The sequence below is a fragment of the Nelumbo lutea genome, chromosome 1 (assembly GCF_056320005.1).
Source record: "Nelumbo lutea isolate HS-2025 chromosome 1, American lotus-T2T, whole genome shotgun sequence".
NCBI classification, from domain to species: Eukaryota; Viridiplantae; Streptophyta; class Magnoliopsida; order Proteales; family Nelumbonaceae; genus Nelumbo; species Nelumbo lutea.
Genome location: NC_142684.1, coordinates 77002044 through 77017092, shown reverse-complemented (window position 1 = coordinate 77017092; position 15049 = coordinate 77002044). Strand labels below are relative to the sequence as shown.

General features: G+C 36.1%; 1 protein-coding gene across 1 annotated transcript; it reads right to left on the bottom strand.

Annotated features, from left to right (window-relative positions):
* Positions 1–2141: 2141 nt before the first annotated feature.
* LOC148875495 (peroxidase 3-like) lies at positions 2142–3958 on the bottom strand. Its single transcript, XM_088965444.1, has 4 exons — positions 3584–3958; positions 3207–3398; positions 2917–3079; positions 2142–2817 (listed from the first exon to the last, which is right to left on the bottom strand). Exons 1-4 carry the CDS (start codon positions 3788–3790, stop codon positions 2402–2404), a joined length of 978 nt encoding a protein of 325 aa, XP_088821570.1. The 5' UTR covers positions 3791–3958; the 3' UTR covers positions 2142–2401.
* Between the last annotated feature and the right edge of the window lie 11091 nt (positions 3959–15049).

Genomic DNA, 15049 nt, shown 5'->3' with positions numbered 1-15049 from the left:
TTCTTTTCTTTCTTTTTTGTCACTTCTTAACTTTAACTAGTTGCCTCCTTCACAAAGTCTCACACTCCCCTCACAATAATGTATATATGTGGTGGACTTTAACCTAATCTTAATCTAACGGTCAAAATAAGAAACTACATTATATTTTATATCTTACTAGTTTGACCCACTCAAACTAGATGGTTGAACTGCTGACCTAGAAACCAGAAGCCAAAGCAGTTCAATTTCTAGGTCGATTTTTTAAAACCATGATTTTAGTTCAAAAAAGTTTCACAATCTTATTTATTCTTTTAATAGTAGTGTAAATATAGAATTATAGATGTGTTCAATTATTTCTATAATTTTTTTTAGTTTTGTGTGAAAATAATTCTGATATATCACACTTATTTTTTGTTTAATATGATAAGTACATGATATTATATATGTGCTTACATGCTGTTTTTGCCAAATTTATGTATTTTTATAGTTTATTAATTTTTATTATTTATTTATGACATTAAAGGTTAACCCTTTTAACCCAAAATTGATTTATTTATTATTAATTTTTATATTTCATTTTTGGTCAGTTATAAATTATGTATTTCATTTTCATTATTGATAAAAACAATTCTTGTTTATTACACTTATATTTAATTTGATTAATAAAAGTATCATAAATATGCATTTTTTTTCTAATATTTTTTGTAAATTTCTATATTTGTTTTTATTTTAAAATTTTTATTATTTAACTGTAACTTCATAGGTTGACCAAATTTATTCAATGGTTGAATTGCTTAGCCACCAATTGTATCAATAATGATTTTGTTTTTCAGCGGTTTTAAATATATGAATTTATATTATTAAAATTATATAGTAATAATATATAGTATAGATATAGATTGTTTTAAATTTTGATTTTACGTATAGCAAATATTTGTAAATTACCCTACTTGCACTCTAAAAATTGCCTCTTTTTATAAAAAAAAAAAGTTTTAAGATTCCTTTAAATGTGGATGACATGGCTCTTTCATCCAGCGTAACTGCGTCAAAAGGCTGGTTTTTTTCAACTAAAGGAAGTGCCGGATTGGGTGGTGTAATTAATGACTTTACTTTATAATCATTTTACAAAAGAAAAGTCATTGGTTTTCTTTAATATTTATTTATTTATTTATTTATTTATGTTTTTCCTCCCAAAGAAAGGTATTCTCTACTTGTCATGGATGGTATCGAATTCTGCTACTGGATTGCTGGGCCGGCTTTTTGTAATTCACTTTAAAGGCATCGGGCTCGCCCACCCAGATTGGTATTCCTCCCGTATCCTTATTTCTTGATAGCCTCAGGAATGAAGATATGTCCCAGACGAGACCTGTTAATCCGATCTTTAATTTACACAAGTCGAGAAACTGGGCAGCTACTACCGTCGTCACAGACCAGAGCTTTTTCAACAGGATCATGGGTTGGTCTTCCCTTTACTGATATCAGTTACAAATGAGTTTGGATCTCCTACTCACACTTAGCCATGCCTCACCAGAGCTGTACATTGAGAACATCTATCGAATTTGTATATTATCATTCGTGGGGAGATATTCTTAATGTATAATTGCAGTGTCATATGGGTAGGAGATCTGAATTCGTGGAAAATGGCCATCAAACTACATGGGCAAGACCAATATTTTTCATAAGAAATTCAATAAGTCAATTATCAAATTAAGGCTCTGTTCACTTTTCGGAAAATTACTTACCCAAGTATATTATATGCATTTACTGGGTAAGTGTTTCCTTCCAACAAAACACATTCCAACATTTTACCAACTTGATCCTACATCATACATTCTGGGTCCCACCATAAAATGGGGCCCATCAATACATGGGATGAGTGGTGTCAATCCCTACTCATAAGATAATATCCGCTTTAATCATAAAAAGTCATTATTAAAAGGGGCTATTTTGTTCCATTCAATTGCTGGGAAATGAAAAAATAAAATTTCCATAAACCCCATATAAATTTAAAAGAAGAAAAGCACATGGATATCTTGATCAACAGAAATCAAACCCCACTAACCAACTTCCCCCAGTCAAAATCTCAAAAAACGACCAGTCCTTAAAGAAATGCAGGTTTTTGAACGCTCAACAAGGTCAGGCTAGATTCAACTGCATAAGTATGGATGGAAAGTGGAAACTGTAAATTCAAATATGATAGCTCTTACAGAGGTGCTTTATTCTTCAATTACATTAATATGAAAATGGAAGTATGGAAACTCCATTTTTCCCCAGAAAATTCAATTCTACACTGGTCAAGAACATAATCACTTGAAGACCACCACATTCACATAAGCAAAATAAAGGAACGTAACAATTACTTTGACATGTTCATCATAACAAAACACAAGGACACTGAATGTGACTGAAGCAAAACCAGAGCCTAGCTATTCACCTTCCAACACTTCTTCCTTATCTCACCCGAAGTTCCTGTCTTAACATCAACCTGACCCATCTTCTCCATGGACTTGGCGAATTCTCTGTAGAAGTTGTCAAGTGTTCCCTGAACAAGTTGGTTGATGAAAGATAAAGTAGTGGAGTTTGTAGTCAGTGCAGAATCGGATTGAAATAGACCTCGTCTCTTGAGTAGAAGTCTGTAATAGCTGAGGTCAAAGGTTCTGAAACTCCCTGGATCCATTTCAACGATGGTTGTATTATCAGTAGATGTCTTGCATTTCTTTGCCTTTAGATTTGCAGCGTACTCACTATCCAGAGCTGGATCTTGATCACCCACCCCTGTGAAATTGTAGAGGCGGTTTGAGAATGAAGGACAGTGAGCAATACCAATTGTGTGTGCCCCTGAAATGATCAAAATGAGAAGAATCATTCATCAGTGGAACAGTTTCCTCCCAGAAAAGAACTATTATGTACACAGAGCACCAACTCTGTCAAGCATACCAGAAAGCAGAACAAGATCTTTCAAATCGAGTTCCTTGTTAGCAAATAAGGTTTGGAGTGTGGTGAAGTTGCTAGTTGGAGCAGGAATTTGGGATTGAGCCTCTGAAGCATTTGAGATAACACCATCTCTTCTTCCTGTTGGAACTTTCCAAGAGGGTCCTCCCTGTTTGTTACAAGCAAGAAAAAATCAAAATTGGGATGCAAATGGGTACTACAAATAACATAGAAATAGTAAATTAAAGTAAGGTTCTCTCGATTGAATGGAAACAAATTGTTGGATTATTTCTTACTGTTGCCACAATTGAGTCTCTTGCAACCAAAGCAATAACATCAGCACAGGATACAACACCAGGGCACTCAGCTTCTAGCAAGCTTTTTACACTGTCAATGAAGCCAAAGCCTCGGAGCGTCTGATTTGGCACAGCGGCCTTTTCAGCTTGGTTGCTCGAAGTGGAATTGATAAGTATCGATGCATCACAACCCTGAATGTATAGAATAAGGACATTCCTATGTTAATAAAACCGGGATACCCATAAAACTGCAGATGTTCAGTATGAAACACAGACAGCAGAACAGAGAGAAACAGACGAAAACCAAAACTCCTACTTAAACAGGATAAACCATCACAAGGAAAAAACCTAGACACACTGAAACGATTAACACTAACCCTCACAAAGCAGTCATGGAAGTGAATTCTTATAAAAGTGGATGCCAGAGATGGAGCATTATGGATATGCTTATTGACAAAGTCTGATACAATCTTCTCAGCTTTTGGGCAGCTCTGATCATAAAAACCAATTTTCAGATCAGCTTGAGCCGAACCCACCAAACAAAAGATGGCCAAGATGATTCCAACACAGCCTATGTTTAGCATGGTTGCTAGTTTAGAATAACTTATTCCCAGTCTCTCAGCTCCTCTGCACTGGATGGAGCAATTCCAAAGCAACGAGTGTTGGGAGATTTATAGGCCTTCAATTGTATGAAACTATGAATTGCTCCGCAAGCAAAGAGGGAAAAATGGTGAAACGTCCATACTCAACATGCTTTTACTGTAGCATTTTAGTATAATTAAATCCATATTAAAGGCTATATACATTTAAGAATGTGATTAGCTAGGCTTAGTTTGGGTAGGAGACAAGTGATTGATGTTTTAATACTGTGTCGTCTTTTGTTTTAATTTGAATAATGATGGACGTAAGCTCAAGATGTATCAGTATGTTCATGCACGCACCTCACTGACTTTTCTTTTGCTTTTTCTTTTTCCTTTTCTATACTTTTGCCTCCTGGTGCCTGATAATTATGGCTGAAAGCCCCAAAGAAAGATGACAATCTATCCCCAAGAGAGAGAGAGAGAGGCCCATTACTGTTCCACCATTCATTCTGGGTTCTGGCAATATATAGTTTGCTTTGCCCATGGGCTCTGATTTTGATTTCTTGGGTTATACTTGATATATTTACATAAGCAAAATAGCTAGAAAGAACCTCGATATGATCAAATGAGATGTGAGATTCTGTATGTTGTCCATTTTGACTTCAACTCTGTTCCTGCTATCTGCATGGTCTGTTGAGCCCTTGGCATCTGAAACAAAGTTCACTTGCTGGATTGGTCCATGATCCATCTGCCTGGAGCAAGATGAAGGCAAAAGAATCCCAAACCTGCATTGTCTGCATTTTGGGCGAGTGATCCAAATCCATCAAGGTCAGGCATTTATGATTTGTATATCACTCTGGAGTCTAGCTTGAAGACAAGAGAAACGAGGGAAAATAATAAACAAATGTGAAATAAGTGATTGTACCCACTCCAACAATGTACTTTTGTCCTTATCCTTGACTCTTCGCCTTTCCTTCATCTTCCCTAATTCAAGCGAAGTACGTTCTGCTACCATTTTTGTTAACCAAAGGGGGATGCTTCGGAGGGAACACAAACCTTGGCAAGTATTGGATTCTGTATGCTGTGGTTTGAGAAAGCCCTCCCCATCGATTCTAGCTGGCTCATCTCAGTTTACAACTTTACTTGGCGACTTTCGTCCTGGTCTTTTGAGTAGTGGGGTTTTTTCAATTATATGGGGTCGGTTACATTAATCCTGGTTTTCTATGTTGTTTTCGGTTTAAGGACACTGTACCAACAGAGATGAAACCCCTCACCACCTTCTGCTTTCAATCGGGTGAAAAAAAAAAAAAAGAATTTGAAGAAATATTAAAACGAGTGTAAATTTTAAGGTCTCATTTGTTTTTCGATAAATTATTTATTCGGATATATGCACTTATCTAGGTAAGTGTTTTTTAGGAAATAATTATTCGGGTAAGTGCATTTAATTTATTTATATATATATTTTTTATTTTTCATGTACATAATGCAAAGATCATTTTACGCATAAAAATACATTATTATAAGGGAGAATTTAGGAAAGGATTATGGTCAATGTATACTCTTTGTTGATCAACAAACCGGCAACACCAGGGATATACCATGTGGGTCTTGTTGAGTCAAGTCTATCCTTCATATTTTAGACGGAATTGGGATGATTATATTGATAAACTACATTAATTTACAAACAAAATAACTGCCATGTCAAGTCACATCAAGACAAAAGTAAAAGAGAGAAAAAAAAAATTGAGTCACATGGGCTCGACCCCAGTGTCTTACGTATCAGTAAGTGGGGAGTATTTCGTCAAAGAGTTCAGAATATGCCGCTGCTGTCTTGGCTGTGTTTGTTAGCAATGCAAATGTAAATATATAAATATGATTCAAATAACTGTTTTTGCACTCATATTATTTATTTGAAATCCATATTAAATGCTTTAATATTTTAATTTTGATTAAAAAGTTAATTATCAAAAGAATATAAATTTATATCCAAAAAAATATAGATACAACAATAACAAATACTTATAAACACGAACCACAATAGATAAATACCTCGATTAACGTTTGTATTACAAACGAACGGAAGAAAAATCTGCTTCCAATGTTTTAAACCTCCAGGTCAATGGGGGTTAGAAAATGATAGTACGTACAGTTCAAGTTTCCGATCAATACAGTCTCCACACAATCTTCTTTCGTGTAAAATAGCCTAAAAGGGGGTCGTGAGTCGTGTGACTCATGACGAAACACAGATGGACACATTTAATATTTTCAGTTGGTGGTTAATTAGGTAAGTTGGGTAATTTAATTTGCTACACACAAATAAATAAATGGTGAATCAAAACATTGTATAATCAAAAGTTATGAAAAATTGACACAGGTTCCTCCCAACTCAATAAATTATATTAAGTGAATTTGAAATCCTACTAACTCTAACTCTAACTCTGGTAGAGAGAGAGAGAGAGAGAGGGGGTAAGGCATGTAGATTGACAGAAGCAGGTGACACAACCCATGACCAAAATAATTGCTAGGGTTCGGTGAAGCTCATGTCATCCTCTTTAGGTGACAGCTAATCCTGACATTTTTCTTTTGTCTTTCCTTTGTTTATTTTGACATGACAACGAACCTGTAAAATACCGAATCTGTTTCTCGACTTCTCCCTATTAAAGTGCAAATGTAAACCCATCCACTTGCTTATTTTTAGATGTACAACAAAATGTATCAAATTTGATGCGAGTCGACAGTCGGTTTTCTTACTGCTGCTGTTGATAGTTTCATTGGATTTAATTAATAGGCTCAATCAAATAATAGGTTAATGTCCTTCCTTGATTGGCCTTTGAATATGTGAATACTGCAATCAGAGTTGCAATGGCAATGTGAATGATGGCTTTTTCATTTAGTTCTTGCTTTCAAAAACACACATTTGGGTGTATTTGTTAGTATTTGGTCAGTTAAACATTATATATTGTTCAAAATATCATTTTTGTATATGTCTAAGATCATTCTAAGTGTTTATTTTTTAAAATTTAGGATAAAGTTTAAGATACCTATCTATCACTACGTATAAGTATAGGGTATTTATTTGTAATTTAACTTACTACAATTTCTTGCTTTCTGAATGTATGGATGGTTTGATTTTGATATGCCTATAAGTACGTATAGCTAAGCCTAGCTCGGAAATGATGGGTTTTGGATTTATCTCTTGCTTCCATCAATAAAAAGCTTGGGATTCTCTTGAAATTGATATCTCGGAAAGCCTTTTTGTGTTGACCGTAGGGTAGCTGTAGTCCAGGATTTAGCAACTCTTAGATGCTGCTGCCACCGTGGAAGGCTGGATGCTTTTAGTTTAAGGAAAAGCTTGTACCCATCAAAGTCCTATAAGCGTTCGTTAGAGGATTTTGAGAACAAAACCATGGTTACAGAGAGAAACAAGTTTTGTTAACGAGTTACGTAAAGAAAATTAAACACTAGACACTATTTTTTTTTTTTGATAAATAGAAACTTCATCAAGAGTTTACAAGAAACGACAAAGCTAGAAAAGACAGCAAACCAGACAACAATAGACGTAGAAGAAAAGTAAATAACAACAGAATCGACAATGGACCCAACGGCCAATCTAGTTGTTCTGAGTTTGGCCGAGTCAGTTCGTCTGAGATGACGAATAATGCAATGGGGAATAAGCCCCCGCTTGGGAGTGCTTATTTAAGTATTTATAAGCACTTATGTGCATTTGGGAAAAAGCTGAATAAGTGATTACTCCAGAAAATAAAGCCCATCTTTGAAGAAGCAATAAATTTTTGTTTATTTTTAAGCATTTTTCAATAAGCGTGCTGATCATGCTTCTGGTCCATTCCATCTTACCCATCATATGGTTTTCAAAATACCCAAGTATTTCCATTTGAAATAAGGTGCTTTTTCACATTTATTAGCAAGGTTTTTAAAACTGAACCGTTTAGGATTCAGTTCCCGGATCAAACGGTCTGACCGTTTGAACTAAATGGATGGCATATTCTGACAAAAAACTTAAGAAAAATAAAAAAGGAAACAGTCAAACCTTAGATGGTTTGAATGTTCGACTGTCTGAATCAATAGTTTGTTGACTAAATTAATGATTTTTGACAAAATAACAATTCTGTAGTAAAGAGAACCTGACCGGTTCCCGGTTTTTCAAATTCAGTCTGGCCCGGTTTTGAAAACCATGCTCATTAGGTAAGCAATTATTTATCCAATAATCACTCCAAACAAGGGCTACAAGAACTAGAGAATGTTTCTAGTAGCATTTCAATTTTCAAGCTGTAGCCCAAAAAGGCATATGATCCACTTGCTTGTTCCCCGTTAATGCCAACTAGCTTTTAAATAGACAGGAGACAAAGCTTAAAAACAGGGTTGATTATTAGCATTGGCTCCCTTAGCAACAGCTTAAAAAGGATGGAAGGATAACGAAGGAATTTAAAGTGGAGCAGAAACCCTTTCCTAGTTTCCTTGCTTGAGTAGTCTAGGACAAAGAGAACTTAATTAAATCCAGAGTCTTGCTGTTTGTTTCATAAACTAAACTGAGTAGTAGCCAATAGGGACCAGGGAGATAGAATGAATTCAAGAAACATTTGTTTGGTCCCCATCTCTAATTTACAATCCCATATACAGGATGTACTGCCGGAGCTTTACAGAACAGCATGATAATAGGGGTTGGTAACTTGGTTTTGTATCTATAAACTAGACTAGAGTTTAGATGGCTTTATTCCTTCCTGTTCATCAATGGAAGTTCTACGTTTGCACTTTTAGTTTTCAGTGCCAATTCGGTGTTTGGCAATAATTGCAGAAGCATAAAAGCAGCTGTGTTTAGGTACCATGGATGTGATTTATTCGGGAATCGAATCGAACCTCCCCACTTTTTTATTCAAACTTCAAAGTCGATCGAATCTTGTAGTTAGTCTTTTGACTCTTCCGTCTTAGCATTGAAAGCTGATTATAAACTTCTTCTGGCGGAGAAGAATGGGTTCTAATTAAGTTATAACTTCCAAATAAATAAAATAAAATGGGCTTCATGTAGGCCAATGACCCAGCATTTAAGATGGTCGCTTCAATAAAATAGACGTGGGATATTGGGATCAAACCTACGAAACTACAAGCTCTACATGCCGTCTAAGTGGGTCTCACATGTGTATGTTGTCTCCATCCTTGGATAAGACCGGTTTCCTCAAAGCAAAAAAATCATGCAAACACCTTGAATGTATGACATCTAGACAGACATTGGTAATAATATGCTATCAAGGTGTTAGCATAATTTTTGCTTTTAGCTAGGGGTGTATTCAAGCCAAGCTGAATATCTAATTATTCGAGCTCAGTTCATCAATAAAATATGGGGCTTGAAGAGTTCGAATCGAGTTAGAGATTTGAGCTTGAATTTGATTCGAATGAAAATCTCGTAAGATCGAGCTCGACTGTAAACCAAATGTTTCATAAACATAAAAAAATTATAAAAATTAATTATTATTATATATAAAAAATAAAAATAATATATATATATATATAATATTTTTATATTATATGTATGTATGTCTAAACTCGGTTCGAAGATCAAACTTTTATAAACCAAACTCGAGAAAAAACTCCGCTTGTAGCCGCCCCTACTTTTAGGAGATCTAGGCTCTCCCCGAATTCCCTCTAATGTGTATTAATGTGTGGCTTCCAAAGTTAACCCATGAAATGGAGACCACCTTTAACAAGCAGCAGTAGGTAGTACTTTACGTGTACTGGTGAAAATGCTAATAAGCTGAAAGGTTACACCGCCGTTTATGATATTCTTATACTAGCATATACAAGTAGGTTGTCATAGGTAGTGAATTTAATCTGTAGGAGCTTTAATGGAAACAAAATGGGCCCGTAAAGAAACAAGCTTCGATCATCATGGAGTACTGTTCAAGCAATCTCTCCTTTCAAGTTTTGACCTTTTAAGGAGCTGTTGTATATGAAGTCTTCTGATTGTAAGTTTCTTGTCATTAGTAGGGGACCGTTTTCAGTCCTGTCCGCAAATGCCCAGAAATTCTGGGTTTAGGCCTAAATTTGTGTTTAGCTCAGCTCGGGCCCAGGATTGCATTAAATTTGTAAATTTCAAGGCCGGGGCTGAGCCCAATAATTCAGGCCCAGCTCACACATTCATATATATGTTATGTTATTTATATAATGAATATATCTGTATATATATTACTTTATGTTATATTTTATATTATATATGATACCTATAATTTATATATTATATAATGTATTACATAAGTTATATACGCGTGTTATAAGTTGTAGTTCTGTGTTAATTGATTTAACTGCTCTTTATCTTTCACAAGCGATAACCCATCTTAATTAGAGGTAACAAAAGTAGAACAAAACTCTGATTAAAATAAAGAAATATTTGAAGGTATCATATCTTTCCTATTTCATAATTTTTCCTTGGGTTCGACTATGCAGAAACACATGATACCAAAACAACTTTCAACCAATCAATCAGCATCATAAAAATATCACCAACAAGATGGGTTTTCATCAAAATTTATGGGGTTGTGATTGATCAGAGCCTTTTTGCATCATGGATTTTCCTTTTCAATGAATACCAACTGATCAGTTATAAGTTTTTCAAATATCATGTCTTTCTTCAATTATAGACAAATACCTCCCCTTGATAAAAGGGGTTCTAGTGTCATTTTACTATGATGTGCCCAAATCAGTCTCCTTTGGGTTGCCTAACTCGGATTTCGTCTCCCCATGAATAAAAGTATTTTTAGTACGCAGTTGCAAGTGGCTGTAAGGACAGTTTGAACACGTTCTTGTAAAGATTGAATCCCATCTCCATGTGGGAACAAACTCTACTCTACACTTCTACAGGTTGTTTCTATACATGGTTCCATACAATCATGTCTCCTATATAGATGAACAAACTATGGCTGTTCACAGTGGATGCCTCAGTTGTCTGAGGTCTGATTAAGTGAACCCGTCAGTTCACGGGGAAAGTGTACCTCCTATAGGAGGCGTGTACATCACTCTCTTCAAAAAGATACTCCCGTTAACATTGTGTCTGTTTGTTAAGTCTTTTTCAAAAGATCTATTAATAGTCAAAATACATATTTTCCCGTTGAGTGGATGAATCCAGTTCAACCAAACAGAAACAAAATAAAAATAAAAAAATAAAAAAATTGGGGAAGGGGAATTCGGATGAATCCGGATGTTAACGGGAGTGTCTTTTCAAAGAGAGTAATATGCACACCTCCTATTGGAGGGTGCACGTTCCCCGTGAACCGACGGATTCACTGAATCCGACCTCCGGTTGTCTATAGGACGCTCTCTGTGCTTAACTGATTAATGTGTTTTGTTTGTAGGAGTCTAGGAGATCCCAACTCCACCATGAACATAGACAGCCAAAATTTTCCTTAAATAATGTTGGTGGACTTAGAAAACCAAGATTAATAACTACCATACAAACCTCAACAGAACAAACATGTACGTGCATCACAATCTATTCTAACGAGCAAGGTAGTCGTTGCTTAGTTGACAAAAGCACATTGTTTCCTAATTTCTCTAACAGTTCTGTGACGACTCCAATATTACCCAAAAATCATCGAGAAGGTAGATCCACGGGTAGAATCTTGAAGTTGGACGTAAGCTTTTGTCTCACTATCGGTGAGCAGAGCGACATCCGATTCGAAGAGCCCCCGCCTTTCAGCCACAAGCGTGTAGTAGTCATCATCGAACGTTGAAGCTGCTTGGATCTATTGGGGTGGCAATTTTCCACTTCCCCGACGGGTACCTGGGCTCCCCGACCCGATGGGGTCGGGTATGGGGGGTACTTTGGTGGGGTTGGGGTCAGGGATGGGGTTATCCCTGAATCCTCGATCGGGTTTGGAGACAGGGATGGGGAACATGCAATCCCTGCCTCGACCCGTCCTTGATTAATAAATATATAATTATATATTATTTATATTATTATATTATTATATTATATATTATATTATTATTCAGTTATTTAATTATTTTAAAGATTAAAACTTAAAAAGGAAAAATACTCGACACGTAGAGGTTAGAGCAATTGACAAACACAGATAGAGAACTCTAAAATGTGAACCCTAGTTAGTCTTCTTCTTCCTTAGTCTTCGTTGTTGATTTCGTTGACTACCACCACTGTCGCCACTTGCTCGTCGGACATCGGACGTCTATCATCACCGACTACTGGTCTACTGCTCGAGTCTCGACAGAGGATAGAGATACTCAGAAGAAAGAATTGAAACTCAGCCTTAGTTTCTCAAACTACCAATCTATCATTGTCGAACGCCGTTGCCGTCGCCCGTCGGACTCTCTCTCTCTCTCGTTGCCGGCCTTAACTCGCAACGGTCCTCTCTCTCTCTCTTTCTCTCTCTCAGTCTTATTCTCTCAGCTCTCAGTCTCTCTTTCTCTTTCTCTCAATCTCTCTTCTTAGGGATTGGGGGGGTGGGATTTCTTTCTCTTACGGAGATTGGGGATGGGGATGGGGGTGATTTGGGGGTTGGGGTCGGGGATGGGGAATGTAATCCTTGCCTTGAACCTACCCTCTTGCCATTCCTAGATCCATCTCTACCAATGTGGTGGTGTCTCTTGGCTTACATTTGTTCTTCAACTTAGCAATGTACTTGGGGTCCAGTGAGGGGTTGGTGTACCCACCTAAATATTAAGTAACTAATTAATTATTAAATCATCATTGTACAAAATATAGAGAGAGGATTGTGGAAGGAAAGGAATATTATTATTACTTAAGAGGACAACGAGGGCTTTCACGCCAAGACCCTTTGCAAGGAATGATGACTTGATTTGAGTGATATTAGAGAAAGAAGGTGGTTGATTTGTTAAGGCCTAACTGACTATTGACACTCTTCCATCTCTTCATCCAGTTGAGACTTGCCATGATGATTTGTGGACCTGAAAGTAGGGAGTCCATCATCTACTTATTAGTAATTGTCAACACTCAATTTTTGCTTGGTCCCTTCTCTAGCCCACTTCTTGCACTCCAGATGCCTGATAAAACTCAAATAAACTAGATCTTGGATCAAATACCCTTAAAGCCATCGTTAAAATCTACAAGATTCCCTTTTGACGATCATGATTGTGCCACATCACCATACTTGTTCCCTGATCAAACGCCATAGTGTAAAACAAAACATTTGAATATCTAATCACACCAAATTTTAGCACTAAACTCCTTGATTTCACTACTCATTCATTAAAGGTTCCTCTTCAACGTGTTTGATACTATGACACTTTTCAAGCCTAAAACCTATGATCCATACATCCCTAGTACAATCAAACCCTCCCAATAGCCTCTTAATTTATACCACTCTATCAAATTTCAACTAAAAATCTTTCCCACATTCAACCCACCATCAAATATACAAGTCGTAGATCTCCATCATTCAAGTTTCATCTAACTAATTAGATTGCACCATCAAATTCAAAGAACCAAAGAGCTCATACGTGTCAAATATCGTGACTTAACTCCTTCATTTAACTGTTAAACAAGTAAGATTTCATTTCGGGTTTTCTCATTAATTGATAAACTATAAGCTAAGACTTAGTCTGAACCAAATATGCCAATCCACACCTTTGGTAAAAAATCCATCACTTCCATCAAATTTAGGAGAAAAGAGCCTACCCACCAAATTTCATTCCAAAATTCCCTTGTTTGACCCTTGATCGAGCTAATATTTTGTTTTAGCAAATCTCAATGATTAAAAGCATTCCAGCCATGTATCCCCATCATCTAAGATTCATTTGACCAATTTGAACATCACCACCATATTTAGGGACACAAAAAACCTTGTATGTCAAATTAAACCTCACCACCATCATCTAAGATTCATTTGACCAATTGATGCATTAGATTAAATTGCCACATCAGTTGTCCCACATTGAGACCTAAAAAAGGGCAGGGGATGATGTTAGACCCTTTACTTGACTTACTAAAACACATGAACCAACAAAATTAAGTCAAGTTGACTTAAAAAACCCGAAAATCCAAAGATACCCCCACCTAAAGTTAAGAAAAGACAAAATATCATTTATTAACAAATCAAATTTATGTTTTATGCCACTAGAAGACCCAAATACGAGACTACAACATTTGACATGCCCCAAGCTTTCATTGGACACATGAAACATGTAGAAATCCATCCTAAATCGAGGTAACATGTTTCACAAAGAAGGAAAGGTCAACTGTAAGCCCTTTCCTCTCAAAATCTTTGCCCATTTTAATGAAAGGACTTTGTTGAATCCCAAGCTTTGTGATTAGGCAAGATTCAAGCTTATTTTCCCCATTTTCTCTATAAATAAAGACCCAACTCGAGTTTGATGGGAATGAAAGACCTAAGAAGAATCGACTACCTCTATAGAGCCTCTATTTTCTAGAAATCCCCAAGCACTTGAGCCCTAAAATTTCAAATTCGCCTACCTTGTTTTTAGACTAATGATTTGTAACTAGGACTCTCTTGCTTAGTTGCTCATCCAACCTTCATTATAACCTATCTAAGTTGCTGGAATGCTCTTATCATGGTCACACGTAAGAGGTAAGCCTCTCATTCTATTGTTTAACTTATATTCGTAGTCTCTATTTTTCAATTTAGTTTTGAGTTGCTTAAAGTCCTAAAACCATGGGGAATTCACATTCCTTGCTTCTTCCAGACATAGAAAAAGAGGTAGAGAAGCGAATGTCTTATGGAAATTAGCACCTAAGACATGATAACATCACCTCATATTATTTTCCAAAGAAATTGTGAGTGTTTAGGAATTTTTAGCAATCATTTTTATTAATTTTTTTTACTACAAATTGAGCCTAAATTTCTTATATTGGGCTACTACAACATTTTGGAGAGAAAGGTTCCTAACACATTTCCTCTTCCAATCCTAAGAATTTGGAGTCTTTCATGTAAGTGTCTATCCCCTTGGAGAATGGAGTCATTATTTCGAAGATAAATTGATTTTTCAGAACTAAAAATGAGGGCTTGTTTCCTCAAAAAAATGGGTGGTGACTCTTTTTGTTTGAGTTGGGCATGTGCTTTCTAGAGCTCACAGTAATAATTCTTCTTAGTAATATTAGTAATTATAATTAAGTGCATAAAAAAGGAAAATTATTACCATGGAAATAACATCCCTGGCTACCAGGGCAAGGATGTTTGCACATGAGACCACTTCGGGACAGTTTCTCTACTATAGTCTTTACAACGTTAATAACATGGAATCCTTTAAGGATTTAGTTGG